We start from the raw sequence: 22,130 nt of genomic DNA on the forward strand, positions 1-22,130 counted from the left end.
CACATCATATGGCAAGAGCAAGAGAGCAAGCGGAGAGGTGCTACACATTTTTAAACAACCAGATCTCATGAGAACTCATTATCATGAAGACAGTACCAAGGGGAAGGCACAACATCATTCACGAGAAATCCACCCCCATGATCCAATCACCTCCACCAGGCCCCACCTCCAACACTGGGGATTACAATTAAGCATGGGATTTGGGTAAGGACACACATCCAAACTACATCACCAATTTTCAAAAAGGGCTAAAGACCTCAACAAACAACTCTTTCAAGAAGATATAGAGATGGCAAATAATCATATGAAATGATGCTCTATATCATTTGTTATCAGGGAAATGCAAATTAAAACGGTACTGAGCTACCACTATACACTCATAGAGGGGCCAAAATCCCAAACACTGACAACACCAAATGCTCGCAAGGATGTGGAGCGATAGGAGCACTCATTCATCACTGGAGGGAAAAATGCAGATTTTCTACAAAATAAATATCATTATAGAAAATTTAATCCTTTAGCTAGTTTAGTCCTCTCTCACTAATTAAATAATATGATATGGGGAGTACCTTGTATTTTCCTTATCACTAAAGTGGTTACATTGCCCATTTATGCCTTTGTATTTCTCACCAGACTCCATGCGCATAGCCACTCTGGAAAACAGTCTGGCACTTTCTTGCCAAACTAAGACGCTCTTAACATACGATCCAGGAATCATGGTTCTTGGTATCTATCCAAAAGAGCTGAAAACTTATATCCACATAAAAACCTGCACATGTGCCTATAGCCACTCTTCATAATTGCCAAAACTTAAAAGCAACCAAGATGTCCTTTGAATGGATAAACTGTGGTACATCCAGCCAATGGAATATTCTTCTGTGCTAAGAGATGAGCTATCAAGCCATGAAAAGACATGAAGGAAGCTTAGATGCATATTATAAGTGAGAGAAGACAATCTGAAAGGCTACATACTGTATGATCCTAACTATATGATGTTCTGAAAAAGGCAAAACTACAGAGAAAGTGAAGAAAATCAGTGGATGCCAGGGGTTGGGTGCAGAGTGGGAGGGAGGAGGAATTAATAGGGATTTTAGGGCAGTAAAAATACTCTGTATGATACTATAATGGTGGATACATGTCAGTACACATTTGTCCAGATTCAGAGAACATACAGCTCCAAGAGTGAATCCTAATGTAAACTATGAACTTTGAGTGATTACGATATAGGTTCATTGATTTTAAGAAATGTACCTCTATGGTGAGGGCTATTGATAGCTGAGGAGGCTGTGCATGTGTAGGGACAGGGGTATGGAAAATCTCTGTACCTTCCTCTCAATTTTGCTGTGAACCTAAAACTACTCTAAAACTATAAAGTCTTTTTAAAAAGTGCATAATACTCACGTGGAGTTGAAAATTGTTGCCTTTTATTTGTGGAAATTTATTAGCTACAAAAACCAAACTTGATAATTAGGACTATATAATATTTAAATGCTTCAAAACCAATATTGCAAGAGGAAAAGGTCTCTGGTAGCATCCTATAGAGGGATTCATCCCACAAAGGAGTTTCAACAGTGCCATCCCCATCCCATCCCTGTAAACATAGCCTCTAACCATTGAATGGGCCCATGAGTTTCAAAATAAGTCTTCGACTAAGAAGCTGTTAGTTTCCTCTGCCTGGGTTGTTCTTCCCTGACTTTTTGCAGAGTTGGGTCTTTCTTATCCTTCAGATCTCAGCTTAAAAGCTACTTCTGCAGAGAATCCTTCACCAGTCACCCTTGAAGGGCTGCCTCATCTTTTTTCTTTATGCATCTGCTTATTTCCTTCATAGGATTTATCACAGTTTTATCTTTATATTGATTTCTTGTTGATTGCTGATTATTCATTCCTCATTCATTATTGATTCCTAATTCCTTATTCCGAACTAGGCCGTCAGTTCCATGAAGATGGGAACCATGCCTGTCTCATCCATGATGGCATCCACACCTCCAAGCACAATGCCTGGCCCATATAAGGATAGTGGGGACTCAAACATATTCATTTTCCTAATAATGAACTACTATAAAATTACCCATATCACCGTTGAAAAGAAGACCTGCTGTCATTACATTATTCTCCTAAACTGATGCAGATTTTCCACAAAATAAATTTAATTATAATTTACCATTTAGCTAGTTTATTACTCCTTCACTGATTTGTGTAATAAGACATGAGAAGCACCTTGTACTTCCCTTATTACCAAAGTGGTCAAATTGCCCTTTTACTTCTTTGTATCTCTCATTAGCGTCTAAGCTCCATGCCAAAAAAGCCTTGTTTCATTTGCACACCATGATATCCCTAGAACTTAGTTTAGTAGTTAGCATGCTATATATATTTAATAATTATTTCTTCAATGAAAACAAACTGTTTTTAATCAAGACATTTGAGTTCTACTTGCTTGGCATGCCATAATTCTTCAGAATCTCATTATTCTTTTCATGCAAAAGTGAGATTATAGGTGTTGCTATAAATATAGCTTTTGAGAAGAAGCAAAGTAATTAAGTAAGAAGGGTGGATTCAAATACTTACTGAATACTAGCATAGCCATATATGATGCTAGAGTCTTTCAAATACATTATCTTATTTAAGTCCCTCAACCCTGTGAGTTAGGGAAAGCTACAGTTCTCATGCTTAAAGATAAGAATGGAGCCAAGATTTGGACTTGGATTTCTTGACTTCAAAGCCAGTGGTATCTTTACACCTTCATGCGTCCCCACTCTCTGTACTTAGTCCTCCCTCAAAGGTATGCAGTCAACTAGTCTCCATCCCAGTGATATGGAATTAATTAGTGAATCTGACTTCTCTGCATCTAAGTAACAGGAAGATCAAACTACATGCAATGCATAATAAAGCTTCATTTCCTTACACCACTTAAATAAGATGTGATGACCTTTGATTACAGAATAATTTTATTTCCTGCATCAACTTAAAATAAGAATTATATTCCTATCTTCACTCTTTTTAGTGTTCAATAGTGCAGCATTGGAACCAGCCCCTCACTAGGGAACTATTTTCAGAAGCTGAGGTTACACTTTGAAGAGATACATTAAAATGTATTGCCAAATATATTCAGAATGCCTGTATCTGTTATAGTGACATCTACATTTACATACTATTATTACTTACATGGGCTCAATTATTTTTTATATTTAGTATGTGTTTCAAAGTTAAATCTTTCACAGTAGATAATAAGCAAGTATTTTATCAAGCTTATGATATTGGTTCTTCTCCTTCTTGTTCAACAGACCATTTGCCAATAATGTCATAGGATCATGGAAAACAGTACTCCTGTGAACTTATAGTTCCTCAGGCAAAACTTTAAACAACATATTGGGTTATATCATGAAAATAGAGTTCTCTCTGCTTGCAGCAAAACTATGCCCACATTATTCAAGTAAATGAAAATATATCCTATTCTATACATATCCACAGAAAACCACACAATTTACTCAAATAATATTATCCTTATCAAATAATACCCTCTGCCAGAAAAATCCTTGAATAAATGCAACCTAAATTTCTAACTTTGTACTTCTTGTTCTCTTCCTCATTCATCAGAGGAAATGAAACTTTAATAATATTCTGTTCTCTCTATTTTCATAAATTAAACAGCATTGACACTGCTTTATTTTTAAATAATCTCCACAGCTACCCTCCAGGCCAAGTCACCATCCTCTCCCACCTGGATCATTCAGTAGCCATCTAACTGATCACTCGGCTTCTGCCCTTGGTCCCAGAGTAGTCTGTTTAACACAGCAGTCAGAGACAGCCTTTTAATATGGAAGTCACATCCCATAATTCATCTGTTCAATGGCATGGTTAGGAAGCAAAGCTTTTTCAACAGCTGGCAAGCCCTGCATAGTCTGGCCTCCTTGCTGTTTCCAACTCTTTTTCTGTTCCCCTCACTGGCTCCACTCCACCTGTGTAGGCCAACTTCCTATCCTGAGAGCATGCCATGTCTGCTTCCAGCCTCAGAGTCCAGTGAGCCCGGGACACTGCTCCTCCGACACCTCCACAACTCCCTCCCTCAACCTCTTCAGGGTTCTGCTCTCCTTTTAGGTAAAGATTCCTCCTTACCCCATTCATTATCTGCAACCTTTCACCTGCCCCTTCATTGGTATCTTTTGCTCTCTTTTGTTTCCCTATATATCTTTCACATAATTGCCTTCTAATTTATTATAAAATAATTTTGCCTATTATTTATCTCTCCTCACCTTAACTTAATCCCCATGAGAGATATCTATCTGTTTAGTTCTCTACTGAATCCAACACCAAGAATCGTCTTGGCAAGAAGCAGGCATTTAAGGAGCTTTTGATACATGAATAAATGAATGATTATCATCTTAAGTCAGATCATGAATCAAATGAAAATGTATGGAGTCCTTATTTATTGTACTAGACATTAGGAATGTGAGAAATAAAACCTGAATAAGCTTACACCTTCTGGCCTAATACATATGATACTCGTACTTTTGAAAAAACAAGAGACATATAAAAATAATAACAAACTACTGAAGATTTATTAGACTGATCGATATATTTTAACTATATTTATGGGAATGTGGAAATAGTAAATAATGATAACTTGCAGAAAGTAAAAGATATGGACATTAAACCATACATATTGCTACTTCTCTGAATATATAACTTTTAAAATACTGCCTTTGTCAGATTAGTGATGGAAAATTGCTAAATCAAAAGGATATATTTCAATCATTCAGTTAATAAAATATTTATCAAATATATTAATATTAAAGTTATATATAATTATTTGATGCCAAATAAATTTTGTAAATACCTAATTACTTACTTGCAACCAGGGGTTCCTCTTCTGATGGTTTAAAGTAAAAGGAAACCTTTTCCAAATCAAATAGTGCAACCAGTGTATCTTCTAACATGGCTTGTTCATCTGTCTACAAAGAAAGAAAAACAATATATAATACAAGATGATATAAAGCAATATAAAGTAACATGACATAATGTAAATCCAGACCAAAATAACTTTGTAGTGTGGCTAATTGTTTTGTAGTTTTAGTAGAGAGAGGGTTTCACTGTGTTAGCCAGTATGGTCTCCGTCTCCTGACCTCGTGATCCACCCGCCTTGGCCTCCCAAAGTGCTGGGATTACAGGTGTGAGCCACCACACTCGGCCTAAACCATTATCTTAAAAAAAAATCCTTTTGAAGCAGCAAAAAAAAGTCATGACCCTAGAAAGAAAGGACAGGACTGAAGAATCAGTGTTTATTCTGATAAAAATACACAAAGCAAGAAATGTTCCAGACAGTATGGCCTTTGAGGGCTACAGCACAAGCCATGGTGTTGCAGCAAACATTGCCAAAGCCAGGCCCAAGTGACCACTGGCTGTGCCTTGCTCTCAGGGACACACAGACCACCGGAGCACTGCTCCTAGAGAGCCATTCACACTCCTGGGTGGATGTTTTCTTTCTGCCTTTCTGACAGAAGCAGAAAGACTACGGGTTTCTTCAATTTTTTTTTCCTTAGCAACCTCTCTATTTTCTTTTTAAAATCAATTCCTTAAATAAATTTAAGGGTTTCACAAGACCAGTTGAAAAAACACACACACAGCTTCATTGAGATATAACTCACATACTGTAAAATTCACCCATTTAAAATGTATAGCTCAGGGGTTTTAATATATTCACAGAGCTGTCCAGCTAGCACCATCATCTAACTTTAGAATATTTTTATCATCCCCCAAAGAAACCCGATACCGAATAGTATTCACTCCTCATTTTCCTGCCCCCAACCGTCAGTTGTAGGCAACCACTAGTCTACTTCCTGCCTCTAAAATGTACCTAGTTAGTACATTTCACCACAATGGAATCAAACTATATGAGGTCTTTTGTGACTGGCTTATTTCACTTAGCATAATGCTTTCAATGTTCATCCATGTTGTAGCATGTATCAGTACTCCATTCCTTTTTATTGCCGAATAATATTCCATTATATGGACACATCACATTTTGTTTATCCATTCATCAGTTAATGGACATATGAGTTGTTTCCACTTTTTAGCTACTATGAATAATCTTGCTAGGAATGTTTGCAAGATTTTACAAAATTGTAAGATTTTGTGTGAATGTAAGTTTTCATTTATTTTAGATATTACCTAGAAATAGAATTTCTAGGTAATATGGAAACTCTACGGTTCATATTTTGAGGGACTGCCAAACCAGTTTCCAAAATGACTCTGCCACTTCCCACGAGCAACTTAGGAGGGTTACAAACTTTCTCCACATCCTCCCCAAAACTTGTGACTATCTGTCTTTTGTGTTATAGCCATCCATATCACACGTATTGTGGTATTTCATTGTGGTTTTGAGCTGCATTTCTCTCATGGCTAATGATGTTGATCATCTTTTCATGTGCTGTTCGGACATTTTTATATCTTTGGAGAAATATCTATTCAAATCATTTGTATACTTTTTAATTGGTTATTTGTCATTTTACTGTTGAATTTTAAGGGTTCTTTAAATATTCTGCCTATGTCACTTATCAAATATATTATTTGCAAATATTTTCTCATATTCTTTGAGATTTCCAATAAAATTAAGTTTAAAGTAAAAGCACCGGCACTTGATTAGACAATGGCAGCTTAAAAGTAAGGAAAACACAACAGAAATAAAGCCTTACTTATTTACACATTCATTCAACAGATAATTGATGCCTACCATGTGTTAAAAATTAGGCTTCCTATCATATGTAATTCACACATACAGACACATATTTGTTTTTCAACTCAAACATGTTACTCTGTAGCTACATTTTCTATGTGTACTTTAACAGATGAAATAGGCTCTCATGTTTAAGATTACAATTCTATTCCGTGATCACCTAACGTTTACATATTAAAGTGAACATATTTGCTTTTAAACATGATGATAACTATCCAAACCACCAGAGGTATACGTGAAAAATCTCTTAAGTTCACCACAGTTTTATTTTTCAAATATTTAAAGATGCTTTCTTCATATCCACTGTGGAAACCTGATGAATAAACATAGAATATTCTACAGCAATTAAGGCAATGCTCTTCGATTTAATAGGACAAACACGCATACAAAGAAAAGAACTAAAATTATTTAACATACGCAAAGTTTAAACAGATTGTCAGGCAGTATGGTATTTGAGCTCTCTGAGCTTGGCTCTCAAGCCTGCTCCAGGACATCAATCGCAATAGGAGCTTTGGTTTCACAGCAGCCTGTGTCCTTGGACTGGGAGTAAGGAAAAGCAGCAGAAAGACCCTTTTTCTTCTGGTGACCTTTTCCAGTCAGTGGGTAGGGATACAAGAATTAGTAACAGATGGAGGCTGTCTCAGCTTTTAGCAGCCACAGAGAAGAGATACAAATCAGCAAAGAAGGAATACATTCTACATACTAATTAAAAATTGAAGGACCACAGAAAAATGTATACTTTTAAAGTAGCTGAATGCATGCACATTCATAGAGATAACCCAGGGGAAAGAAATAACTATTTCTTATTTCAAAACATGCTACAGTGTAGGTTACAGTTGACACAGACAGTGGGAGTCATGTGATTTCCTTACCAAGTTTGGTGACAGAAGTGACTGAAAGTGAAAAAGAACACCTGCATTCGCTATCTGGTCCAGCCACCTCCTGCTGGCTTCCCAAGTTTCCATCTCATTTTCCTTGCTGTTGTCAAACATCTGGTTCAAGGCCGCCATGAGCTGCTCAGAGAAGGCACAGACAGTGGCCACAAGAGTCTGGCAGAAAACCATGTCTCTACGGAGCTGTGTCTCACTATCTGTGATCAAAGAGAACATAGAGAATGCTTTGAAAAAATGTTGCAGATGGTGAAAACCAATGAGTTAAGCATCTACATTCACTAGCATTTCATCTTTTCACTAAACTCACACATGTGAAAAATGTGAATTTGACCTCTATGAATGACCACACACATTTTAGCAAACATGCTTTACAGAAAACACTAAACACTAAAAAATAGTAGAAATATTAAAATATTTTTTCCTCATCAATATTGTGACTCTATTCTAGAATCATTAAATTGTTTGATAAAACCTGAGGGAGAAAAATAAGGCTTCATTTATTTATATTTTCTATACCTGATGGGACACAATTTGCATTTGCTGCAATGACATTTTCCTAAACAAAACTCAAAGTCCAATTCGTCAGTTTTTGTTGGCAAATTAAATACAATATTATCAATACAATTTTTAAAATTAACAGCTAAACCTAAAATATTAATGTGAAATACATATAGTGAAGAGTATATGATGTTCAATTGTTTGCAGTTATAAGCAAATCTATCTCTCCTGAATGGTGTTATTAAACTTCATGAGCTATAAGTGTGTTCAAATATATAAGAATATAAATTTCTATAATTCTTTCAAACAAGCAATGTATTTATAGTTTTAGTATGAATTGATTTTTATATGTTTAACAGGATTCTTATCCTGCAATTGACTGGAGTTTTGGTTAACCCACTGATATGGTTAGGCTTTGTGTCCCCACCCAAATCTCATCTTGAATTATCATCCCCAGGTGTTGAGGAAGAGACCTGATGGAAAGTGATTGGATTACGGAGGTGGTTTCTCCCATGCTGTTCTTGTGATAGTGAGTGAATTTTCATGAGATCTGATGGTTTTATAAATGGCAGTTTTTCCTGTATTCTGACACACATGCTCTCTGCTCTCTCTTGCCTGCCACCGTGTAAGACATGCCTCTTTCCCCTTCTGCCTTCTCCCATTCTAAGTTTTCTGAGGCCTTCCTGGCTATGCATAACTGTGAGTCAATTAAACTTTTTTCCTTTATAGAGTACCCACAATCTCAGGTATTTCTTCATAGCAGTGAGAAAACAGACTAATACACCCACTTTGAAGATATGTTTCCACTGTGAACTGCCACTTCTGAACTAGAGATTTTTCAAATGGAAAGAAGCTAACACACAGAGTTCATTTCTTCTGGTGGTTGGATATATACAAACTACAGAAACACAAAGCTACACATTCCACATTTTGAAAAATCACTTCCACTAGAAGTGGAAACAACAAAGGGAAAAATAACCTCCTGTCAAATGCATACTAAATATTTCAAGGATTCATAGACTTTTCTGGAATAAAGAAGCATTATCAATATTAGTGTATAACACAGAGATAAATGCTGACTTTATTCAGTGGGGAGCTCCTGTTTTATTGACAAAACAGGCATAATTTTTAAGATTTTCCAAGAACATTGAACATCTGTTTTTAATAACCATCAAAGGTATATGTATATATAATTTAGTTTCTATGTTACTTCGTTTCACTGTAAAACCTACTCTCGAAAATTTTATTAGAAAGATAATTAAATATTCAAAATATTTAATTTTGTATCTGAATATTCATTTATTAGGTTCAACTATAGAAACATGCTGCTTTGGTAGGTTAAAATGGTGGAATATGGCCATTCCATATGGCTCAGCTTACTAATTTAACCAACAACATGTGTTAAGCGTCTATATCATGTGCCCCATGCTACTCGATAGGAAAGGGCATTTATAGGTAACTATAAAATCTTTAAACTGGAAATGAACTTTGTCCAATCCTCAATTAAGAAAAAAAACTAAACACCATTTTGTTGTGCACAATTTCTATCAGAGTAGACACTGAACAAATGTTCACTAAATCAATGATTAAAATAGAGTCAGTGGCACTAAAAATAAATAAAAAAGTGAAATGAAAAGACATGAGTTAATTATCTGGTTTCTTGAAATATCTGGATTTAATTTTACTTAAGAAGCTAATTCAGATAGCTTGTTAGCTCCAGTGTGCACCTAGGGTACTGAGGTTCACGACAGAAACTAAATAAGTAAAATAAATTGTCCTATGTCTTTGTTGTACATTATTACTTTGTTTTTCAGATGTTCTATAGTGAAGCAGAAAATCTGGGTGAATTTTAAAAAATACTTCAGTAGATATGGCAGCAATACTCCCACCTATACCTTGACAATGTTTTAATAAAAATCTAATCGGAAAGAAATTATGGATATTGAGCGAAAAGCAAAAATCTAGAGAAAGAAGGATCTGCACTTCAAGCTTTAACAAAAATCACCGGAATTAATAACTTTGCACTGGTAGAAATAATTATTTCCAAGTTTCTTTTGTGAAAAAATTCTCTTCTATTTTTATCCTCAGAAGAATACTTAGATGTTTATGCTATACTCTGCTACTATATTCTATTTGCATTTAAGCCAAAATAAGATTTTTCTTTCAACCTCTTTATCAAATCAGAACTGATTGCAATTGACAGTCATCTTTTCAATGTGCAAAACCTGTTGATAACTTGAAGTTGTATTCATTCATCAATTCAAATGTTTAACACTGAATGAATACCCTACAGGAATTGACAGCTGCAACAACTACTAGAGGATCCAAGCTGGGGCCTCAGCCATACTGAATAAAAATTCATACTTCATGAGGTGATATTCTTTTGCCACCTTCCTATTTTCAACAGAGAGTAGATGAATTGTTTGCACAGATTCAAAATGTACATATTATATCAAGAGCTTTTCAAATTAACTTTTTACAAGTCATCATCTCACAGTGAATAACAAAGTTAGAAAACAGTGGCATAAGCGGGACCTTGCGACCTATCCCCAACTTCTATTTACAGCTTCTCAACATACCACTTCCCTCCATTCATTCCACACTACAGCAACAATGTTCACAGAATTATTGGGAGAGCACATTAAAACAACATATCTGAAAGCAGTCAGAAGCGTGGGGTACGCAGACCTGTCCTCTTTGAGCCACACAGTACTGCTCGGCAGTTCTCAAATACCAAATGCCCTATGGCCTACATTTGGCCTATACCTTCCTTCCAGATGTACTTTATGCCCTTGTCCTTCTCCTCTGTGTAGCAAACTTTAAATCAATCTTTAAGAGTCAACTCATCAAACTATTGAAACTCATTGAAAGGTTATCTCCCCTTGTGAAATTCCCCTCTTCCCAAGGAAGTACTGGGGCTCTTCTTCTGGTCACCATAGACCTGGGGGCATCCTTCTACTGGAGGGCTAAATATATAACACAGTGGGCATTCATTTATGAGTCTGTGTTCCCAAGGAACCATCAGCACATCAAGGCCAGAGAAGTGGCACGTGACTTAGGCTCACACTCCTTAGAGGCGTATCAACCGCTTTCAACTACCCATTCTACGCCAAAGTTTAGGTATCAGATCCTCATGTGGAAAATGGGGTCCATTCCTCCTTCTTAGGTCTACGATAAAGATAAATGAGATAAAAAGTATTTAAAGCACTTAACAAAGTAAAATGGTGTATCATTATCATTGTAATTCTTCTTTTTGTCCAGCATCTAGCACCATGCTTGGCACTGAGTAGGTGCTCAGCTTTATTGCTCATGGAGAAGGAACAATTTGTTACATAAATACAACAAAATCTACTAACTCTCAGCAAAAATATCCAGGTCTTTTTCTTTCAATTATGCAACCATTCAAAATTTATAAGTATCCATCCTTTACCAAAGGTATTTTTGGTTTTTTTGTGTGTTTTTGTTTTGTTTTGCTTTGTTTTTTTAAGACAGAGTGTCTTGCTCTGTCACCCAGGCAGTACAGTGGCAGGATCATAGCTCACTGCAGGTTCAAACTTCTGGGCTCAAGAGATCCTCCTACCTTGGCCTCCCAAATAGCTGGGACTACAAAGTGTGTGCCATCACTTCTGGCTAATTTAATTTTTTTTTTTTTTTAAGGCAAGGCTTCACTATGATGTCCAGGCTGGTCTCAAACTCCTAACCTCAAATAATACTCCATCCTCAGCCTCTCAAAGTGCTGGGATTATAAACAGGGCACACTGCCTTCATTTCCTATTTTCTATGAATAAGAAAGAACTACAGCAAAAATCACATCTGTTTTCAGCTACTAGCAAAAGAAGAAAAACAGAGATTTTGAGGGTTTTTTTTTTTTTGCTTACTATTATTGTAGAGTAAGATTTTTATTATTTATTTTTATCATAGAGTAATATTTTTCTCACAATGAGAGTACACTAAAAAGAAATGGTTTTTGTACCTATAAAAGGCTTCAGTTTCATTTTAGTATTTAAGCACCTATCTCATCTTCTAAAACATGTTTTAAATTACACTATTTAATCCTGGCTGTTTAAAAGTTTAAGATCTATAATTAGCTAGCTGGTCTAAAAAGAATGAGATGGCTTCTAGACACACAAAAGCAATCTCAGAAATTATGCTAACACAGAGATTGTAGGGCAAATAAAGCAAAATAAACAACAAAAAAGGAGATTCGAGAAAGGTAGAAATAAAAGGAGGTTAAGAATATTTAAAAGACACAGTTTACCCTTTTCAAATGAACATAATTTCACAGCCAAAAATATGAAGTATTTTGGCTACTGTTTTGGTGTCATCCTATATAGAAGAGGGGAAGAGAGAGTGAGCAAATAAAGCAGGAAAATAAAGAATCATAAGAGGAATAGAAAAATAAAATTTAAATCAAAATAAAAACCTACCAGAGCATCCATTTGAGCATTAATGAATAAAACGAAGCATCCTGGAATCACCTCCGGAACTGGAAAACCTAAGTTTGAATTTCAAAACTGCCACCTACTATTTATTCATTTATTCAATAAGACATCAATATGCCTAACCTTCTAGATGCTCCAAAGTCAGTGTTGACTGTATACTATGTGCTGGTTATTATTAATCTGCCAGAATGTCAATTTCTTCACCTTTACAACTGTGGAAACAATAATATTCTCACGTGGTGTGTTGTGGGGACCCAGTGAAATCCAAGAAAATGAGGTCCATGAATTGTGTTTTTAGTAAAGCTCAAAAACTGTAAGATATTTTTGCCATTATTATTACTCAGTCAAAAAGCAAAGTAAAAACTTTTTTCATTACGGCAAAAAACCAGAGGACAAATAAAAAAGCCCTGTTGGTTAACTTGGTTCATTCGTAATTTAAAATTTCCAAGTGTGGTACTTTGTAAAAGTGGTCACAAATTCTTTCCCTCCCTGCATCCACACTCTTGCAATGTAATTTTGAGACCCTCTCCTTCAAAAGTAGAATCTATGTCTCTACCCCGTAAGTCTGGCCTTGCCAGTTACATGCTGGGGCCGGAAGGTGACAAGACATTTGCACTGTCTTCCTGGAATCCTGCAAATCCACCATGTGAACGAGAACAGGCTAGCCTCATAGATGACGAGAGACAGGCAGCCCAGGCAGCCCTGTAACCTCAGCTAACAGCCAGTCAAATGTTACATATGTGAACAAGGCCACCCTAGATCACCTGTGCCTAGCCAACCCACCACCTGACTGCAGACACATGGGCATACCCAGCCAAGATCAATAAAACCTAGCACAGACCAGCAGAATCGCCCAGATAACACTAGACAGGTAAGCAATAATAAATGGTCATTGTTTTATGACACAAAGTTTGGGGAATTTTTTTTAGCACAACAAACGCTAACTGCTATCACAAGTAGTCATTCAGGTTATATTTTTCGGAATGAATTCCTATCAAAATTTAGTTAGTGTAATAGAATTTCTGTGTATACACATACACATACTTTATGGGAAATAGATTAAAATAATAAAAGTAACTCATTCAACATATCTATATATCTCCAAATCTACAGAAACAGATGCACAGCAGGCTAACATCAAACTGTTCACTGTAATTAAACGGCATGTGAGTTTTCCCAATCTTTATAATCCATTTCCTTCTAAATGCATTTTGAATGAAAACCCTGTTGAAATATTTCATACATTTTTCCTTTTTCATTCATATAATTTTTCATTCATTTTTGTCACAAATATTTGTTGAATATCTATATGCCAGCCACTATTTTGGGCATTTGCTGATGATCAAAATAGACATAGTGCCCGCCTTTATGACATTTACAGTCCATCATCTGCAATTTAGAATCTCATCAAATATTTAATTGTCCTTTAGTGTCATTTTCCATTACCAATATTTTTTGAGCTCTCACTAAGTGCATGGTAAAAGTGTTTTAATGTAAGATTTGTAAAATGTTTACATACATTCTTGTTCATAAACAAAATTTAGACACGATTAACTTTAGCAAAACCTGCTCCCTTTCTCCTGTTTAATAATATTTTATTTAAATCTCTATTCATATATGTTTTCATGGTTTTGCTTATAAGAGAATACAAGTATGTGTGTATATATATGTATGTGTATATATATATTTGCATTTTTATTAAAATGATGTGAGTACTTTTTCTAATCTTTCCAAAGGTTTCGAGAAGGTAGGGATCATATTTCCTTTTTTTTTTTTTTTTTTTTGAGACAGAGTCTCGCTCTGTCACCCAGGCTGGAGTACAGTGGCCGGATCTCGGCTCACTGCAAGCTCCGCCTCCCGGGTTCTCGCCATTCTCCTGCCTCAGCCTCCCGAGTAGCTGGGACTACAGGCGCCCGCCACCTCACCCGGCTAGTTTTTTTATTTTTTAGTAGAGACAGGGTTTCACCATGTTCGCCAGGATGGTCTCGATCTCCTGACCTCGTGATCCGCCCGTCTCGGCCTCCCAAAGTGCTGGGATTACAGGCTTGAGCCACCGCGCCCGGCCAGGGATCATATTTCTATTTTGTAAATGGTTGAAGGCACTGTCCTCAAATTTCAAGGCCTTTATGATCCTAGGCCACAATCACTTAAATAGTAAAAAAATAAAATGCAAAATGTTACCTGAATATTCAAGAAGAGCCAGGAGTATCCTACACCTCACCTCTGCAGAGAAAGAAAACACATCAGTTAATTGTTCACTCTTTCTGTCACAAATACCATATTTTAACTGTGTAGTCAAAATTAGTATGATCTTATTATACTAGGCTGGTGCAAAAGTAATTGCGGTTTTGCCATTACTTTCAATGGATGGCAAAAACAGCAATTACTTTTGCACCAACCTAATATTAAATAATAAAAATCAATTCACTTGACATGCTACTCTTGCCTGTTTGCCTACACTAATTATATCCATTGTTCAAGATCCTGAAATGTCTCTGAATTATATCAGTCAATGAAACACCATTCAAATCCTGGCAGGTTTTTAGGTCATCCTTAGCTGTTTTAGCCTACTTGGTGTTCTGCAAGCTACAACTGTTGTAATCGCTAGCAATAAACTGTCAAACAATATTTTATTTATATATATATGTATGTGTGTGTGTGTGTATATATATATATATATATATATATATATATATATATATATATACACTCTTCTTCCAACCCCAACCCACAGAGGGTCAATCACAGATGTAAATATAAAAACTTACAAAGTTCCTGCTAAATACCCAAGACTATGGGAAACAAAAAAGATTAAGTTATATCCTATTCTAGACAGATTCACAATAGAGTCAGAAAGACAGAATTGACTAAAAAGAAATGCAGGAAATACTTGAAAGGGCACTAATTTTTACAAGTGAGACTGAAAGAAGAAAAGGATTTCAGAGGCAGGAAAGTACAATAAGCTAAGAGTCAGAAGACTGCTGTTATATACTAACTTTGTGGCTTTAGAAAATTGCTAAATTACTCTGAGTCTCAATTAACCCATTCATAAATGAAGATAACATCTGCCTTATCTATTTTACAGGTCTGTGTAAAATATAAGTGAGAATATGTATGAAAAGTCTTTAAAAATTGTTTAAAGTGCTATATACACGTGAAGACTGTTATTATTGTAATCTGAATCTGGCCGAAGTTGCTATAGAATTCTAAAGGAGACTAGAAAATATTTCATAAAACTTTAAATTATCACTGTCAAGAAAAGAGATACATATTCTAAGACTGAGAAATTTTGCTAGCAAGGGAATATAGTAGAGAATGAATCACAATTATTTAACAATCTAGCATAGAGAGATTTTACTATGTCATTAAGAGATTGAGATTGGGATATGATTAGAAAGCTCCACTGAAAAATGGCTTCTAACAGATCAATGAGTTTAGTCTTACCTAACAGAAAATCACTGCAAGACTCTGTGACACAGTAGTAAAATTATGAACACGATATTTTAGGAAGATGAATCTCATAATGGTTATAAGAATCAGAAAAAGATAGGGAGAGGGAGGTTAGCCAGAAAAATCATTGCAATTACTGAAGTGTGATGAAAAAGGGAAAAATTGAAGAGACACTCTTTAGAATATTGGGACAAATACAGGGAAAAAAATTTTTAAATGTAGGTTGCTAAAAAAAAATGAGATTTAGAATAAAGCATTTTTCTTTTTAGGGAACAAAAAGTCAAAAATGTGTTCACTAATAAACATCTGAATTTAAGGCGATGGTGGGCTACTCAGATAAAAATATCTTCATTCAGCTGATGATATGAGAACATAACTTACCTCAGAGTTAACATTAAGCAGGAGACAGGCATCGTCTTAGTGACACCATACAATTAATCTTTCCTCACTTAATTCACTGTCTTCTCTGCTCTCTTCTACACACAGTTTAATCTGCTATGAATGGGTGAGTATATAATGACACAATTTTTGAATGTCACTGCAACAGTTCTTTCTAAATAAAGACCATAGAATTATAACACCTTGATATCACACGTGGTATATAATGGATGGGATATTTTGAAATCGGAGACTAGGACAAACATTAGAAATGGGGTCATCCCAGCTACTTATATAAACTAAGAAATTCTGGCCTGGTGGCACCAGGTTAAATTAAGTCCCAAGATTTAACCTTCCATTAAGTCATTCATTCATTATATAAAGACAGTCTAGGAAGTAGAATGAAAATGACTTAAGTTGAATAGGATAAATTCGTGCTGAGCCAGCAAAGTTTCTCAGAGTGCCTCCACATAACAAGCAATGGATTTCAACGATCCTAATGCTTTTTCCACTCCTAACAGGACCAGACATCACAGGGATTACCAGGAAATGGTAGTATGCCCTCTCCCTTGCATAGTCCAATGAGATGAAGCAAAAAGTAATCATTTTTAAAGACTCACTTAACATGGTGACAATCACAGCTCTGACCCAAACAGCTCACTGAAACAAAGAAATCTGCAACCAGCGATGCAACTTAAATTCTACAGAGAGCCCTCCCCACATAATTGACTATAAGACTCTCAGCCCATTCAACTACACTCAACTGGCTAGTGGACTCCCATGACTAAGAGTGGCACCCATATACACAACACATATTGATCAATCCATCAATCACTATGTGTATATAGTTATCATTCCTATAGCTGCTTATTGTGACATGAGTTACAAAGAGTACTAAAGTAGGTCTTGAGAAGAAAATGTAAGATTCTTAAAATGAGTACTTTTTGAAAAATTAAACTTTTTATCCTGCATTAGAAATGTATTTTTTAAAACTTTTAAGTTCAAGGGTACATGTGCAGATTTCTTATATAGGTACACTTGTGTCATGGGGGTTTGTTGCACAGATGATTTCATAACCCAGGCATTAAGCCTAATACCCATTAAGTATTTTTTCTGATCCTCTCCCTCCTCCTACACTTCACGTTCTGATAGGCCCCAGTATGTGTTGTTCCTCTCTTTGTGTCCATGTGTTCTCATCATTTAGCTTCCACTTATAAGTGAGAACATGTGGTATTTGGTTTTCTGTTCCTGTGTTAGTTTGCTAAGGATAATGGACTCCAGCTCCATTCATGTTCCTGCAAAGGACATTATCTCATTCTTTTTTATGGCTGCATATTATTCCCTGGAATACAGGTACTACATTTTCTTTATCCAGTCTACCACTGATGGGCATTTGAGTTGATTTCATATCTTTGGTATTGTGAGTAGTCCTGCAATGAATATATGTGTGCACACATCTTTATGACAGAGTGATTTATATTCCTTTGGGTATATATCCAATAATGGGATTGCTGGGCCAAATGGTATTTCTGTTTTTGGGTCAAGGAATCACCACACTGTTTTCCACAATGGTTGAACTAATTTACATTCCCACCAACAGCGTGTAAGTGTTCCTTTTTCTCTGCAACCTTGTCAGTATCTGTTATTTTTTGACGTTTTAATAATAGCCATTCTGACAGGTGTGAGATGGTATCTCATTGTAGTTTTGATTTGCATTTCTCTAAAGAACAGTGATGCTGAGCTTTTTTTCATATGTTTCTTAATGAACAGTGATGTTGAGCTTTTTTTCATGTTTGTTAGCCACATGTATGTCCTCTTTTGAAAAGTGTCTGTTCATCTCATTTGCTCACATTTTAGTGAGATTGTTTTTCTTCTTGTAAATTTGTTCCTTATAGATGCTTGACATTAGACCTTTGTCAGATGCACAGTTCGCAAATTTTCTCCCATTCTGTAGGTTGTCTGTTTACTCTGTTAATACTTTCTCTTGTTATACAGGAGCTCTTAAGTTTAATTAGATCCTATTTGTCAATTTTTGCTTTTGTTGCAATTGCTTTCAGCATTTTCGTCATGAAATCTTTGCCCGTTCCTATGTCCAAAATGGTATTACTCAGGTTGTCTTCTAGAGTTTTTATAGTTTTGGATTTTACTTTTAAGTCTTTAATCCATCTTGAGTTAATTTTTGTATAAAGTGTAAGGAAGGGGTTCAGTTTCAATCTTCTGCAAATGGCTAGCCAGTTATCCCAGCACCATTTATTAAATAGAAAATCCTTTCCCCATTGCTTGTTTTTGTCAGCCTTGTAGAAGATCAGATAGTCGTAGGTGTGTGACATTATTTCTGGGCTGTCTATTCTGCTCCATTGGTCCATGTGTGTTTTCATACCAGTACCATGCTGTTTTGGTTACTGTAGCCCTGTAGTATAGTTGGAAGTTGAGTAGTGTGATGTCTCTAGCCTTGTTCTTTTTACTTAGGATTGCCTTGGCTATTCAGGCTCTTTTTTTGGCTTCATACGAATTTTAAAATAGTTTTTTTCTAGTTTTGTGAAAAATGTTATTGGTAGTTTAACAGGAATAGCATTGAATCTGTAAATTGCTTTGGGCAGTATAGCCATTTTAATGGTATCAATTCTTCTTATCAATGAACACGGGATGTCTTTCCATTTGTTTGTGTCATCTCTAATATATCTTTGAGCAGTATTTTGTAGATCTCCTTGTAGAAATCTTTCACCTCCCTGGTTAGTTGTATTCCTAGGTATTTTATTCTTTGTGTGGCAATTGTGAATAAGATTACATTCCTGATTTGACTCTCAGCTTGACTGTTGTTGGTGTATAAGAAAGCTAGTGAGTTTTGCACATTGATTTTTGTATCCCGAGACTTTGCTGAATTTGTTTATCAGCTTAAGGAACTTTTGGGCTGAGACTATAAGGTCTTCGAGATATAGAATCATTTTGCCTACAAACAGGGATAGTTTGACTTCCTCTCTTCCTATTTGGATGCCCTTTATTACTTTCTCTTGCCTAACTGCCCTAGCCAAGACTTCCAATACTACGTTGAATAGGAGTGGTGAGAGAGGGAATCCTTGTCTTGTGCTGGTTTTCAAGGGGAATGCTTCCAGTTTTTGCCTTTTCAGTATGATGTTGTTGGCTGCGGGTTTGTTTTAGATGGCCCTTACTATTTTGAGGTATGTTCCTTCAATACTTAGTTTATTGAGAGTTTTTAACAGGAAGGGATGTTGAATATTATCAAAAGTCTTTTCTGCATCTATTGAGATTATCATATGCTTTTTGTCTTTAGTTCTGTTTATATGATGAATCACACTTGTTGATTTGAGTATGTTGAACCAACTTTGTGTCCCAAGGATAAAGACTACTTGATCATGGTAGGTAAGCTTTTTGATGTGATGCTGGATTTGGGTTGCCAGTATTTTGTTGAAGATTTTTGCATTGATGTTCATAAAGAATATTGGCCTGAAGTTTTCTTTTTGTTGTTGTATCTCTGCCAGTTTTTGGTATCAGGATAATGCTGGCCTCCTAGAGTAAGTTAGGGAGGAGTCCCTCCTCTTCAATTCTTTGAAATAGTTTTGATAGAAACTGTATCAGCTCTTTTTTGTACATCTGGTAGAATTTGGCTGTTAATCCATCTGGCCCCAGGCTTTTTTTTGGTTGGTAGGCTATTTATTACTGATTCAACTTTGGAGCTTGTTATTGGTCTGTTCAGGGATTCAAATTCTTTCTAGTTCAGTCTTGGGAGGGTGTATGTGTCCAGGAATTTATCCATTTCTTTTAGATTTTGTAGTTTATGTGCATAGAAGTATCCATAGTTATGACATTTATGTGTAAATACACATAATATGATAGTTATGTGTATTTCTGTGGGGTCAGTGGTAATATCTCCTTTGTAATTTTTAATATGTTTGTTTGGATCTTCTCTCTTTTCTTCCTTACTAGCCCAGCTAGTGTTCTATCTACTTTATTAAATTTTTCAAAAACCAACTCCTAGATTCATTGATCTTTTAAATGGTTTCTTGTATCTCAATCTCTTTCAGTTCAGCTCTGATTTTAGTTATTTATTGTCCTCTGCTACCTTTGGGTTTGATTTTATCTTGGTTATATAGTTCTTTTGCTTGTGGGGTTAGGTTTATAGATCAAGATCTTTCTAACTTTTGGATATGGGCATTTAATGCTACAAAATTTCCTCTTAACATTGCCTTAGCTGTGTCTCAGAGAGTCTGGTATATTTTACCTTTGCTCTCATTAGTTTCACAGATTTATAAAGCAAGTTCTTAGAGACCTTCAGAGAGACTTAGACTCCCACACAATAATAGTTAGAGACTTCAACAACCCACTGTCAGTATTAGACAGATCATCGAGGCAGAACATTAACAAAGATATTCAGGACCTGACCTCAGCACTGATCAGATGGTCCTGATAGACATCTACAGATATCTCTATCCCAATACAACAGAATAGACATTCTTCCCATCACCACATGGCACATACACTAAAAGCAATGACATAATCAGACATAAAACACTTCTCAGCAAATGCAAAAGAAGTGAAATCATAACAACCACTCTCTCAGACCACAGCACAATCAAATTAGAAATAAAGACTAAGAAATTCACTCAAAACCATACAATTACATCGATATTGAATAACCTGCCCTTGAATAACTTTTGGGTAAATAGTAAAATTAATGCAGAAGCCAAGAAGTTCTTGGAAACTAATGAGAGCATTAGAAATTTCTATCTGAAAGATAAAATTGTTCAAAACAAAAAAGTGGGGGAGATGATTTAAGGATTTCTCCATTCCTAGCCAATATACATTTACCTTAAAACAAATATAAAATCTCAAAGATGATGAGAACAACTGCAGAATTATAATTTCTAGTAGTGTCATAATACTGGCATCTATTCAGCAGAAATATGTCTTTTACTCAGTAAAGTATATACTTAAATTTCTAAAACGTAATTGTTTTTTCAAATGCATTTTATATTTATGCTATTCATATTTTGGGGAATTTTAAATTCATACTTTTCATTAAACATTATGTTACAAAGTATCATAGATAAACACTATATTAGGCCATAAAATAAAAATATAGCCAAGAAATCCAGCTGTCAAATACAAAATATTTTATCACAAGATAGAATCACTATGATTTATTTGGGGAAGTATTCCATATCTATACAAATTTCCTTTCTACTAATCTCTAAACGAAAGTTGTTATATTTGAGTATAAGTCTATGCAGAAGACTTAGTAATCACAGAACATTTAAGCCATCTCTGTCATTTAATAAATGTGTAAGTTGAAGCCTGAAAGAGTTAAGTGACTCAGACTCCATTTGGTATAAGAGGCTGTCTTTTGTCAGCAACATTTACAGCTTTCTTTAATTTACCCCACTTAAGGTAATAACTGCAGTTATACTATAATTCTGCTAAATACCACTGAATACTATTGACCACATCCAACTGACACACAAATGACTGAGGGATAAAACTGTAAACACAGGAATAGTATTTATTGTACGGGTTTCTCGATCTTAGCACTACTAACATTTTGGATCAGAGAATTCTCCCTTGTGAGGAACTCTCTTGTACATTCTAGAATGTTCAGCAGCATCCCTGGCCTCTATCTAGAGGTCAGTAGCACACCCACAATTGTGACAACCAAAAATACCTCCAGATGTTGCTAACCACTGGTCTAATCACTGGGAAGAAAATTGCTGAGTTATATATTTT

General features: G+C 35.6%; 1 protein-coding gene across 1 annotated transcript in view; it reads right to left on the reverse strand.

The window, feature by feature from the left end:
• The window catches only part of LOC105482163 (phosphatidylinositol-3,4,5-trisphosphate dependent Rac exchange factor 2), a 282,501-nt gene that overhangs the window by 97,106 nt on the left and 163,265 nt on the right, over nt 1-22,130 (reverse strand). The window contains exons 31-33 of the mRNA XM_011742123.3: nt 14,745-14,786; nt 7,603-7,820; nt 4,847-4,949 (exon numbers count right to left, since the gene is read on the reverse strand). Coding sequence (XP_011740425.2) covers nt 4,847-4,949; nt 7,603-7,820; nt 14,745-14,786 — 363 coding nt within the window. The remainder of the gene's footprint in view (nt 1-4,846; nt 4,950-7,602; nt 7,821-14,744; nt 14,787-22,130) is intronic.

Source organism: Macaca nemestrina, chromosome 8 (assembly GCF_043159975.1).
Source record: "Macaca nemestrina isolate mMacNem1 chromosome 8, mMacNem.hap1, whole genome shotgun sequence".
Taxonomy (NCBI): Eukaryota; Metazoa; Chordata; class Mammalia; order Primates; family Cercopithecidae; genus Macaca; species Macaca nemestrina.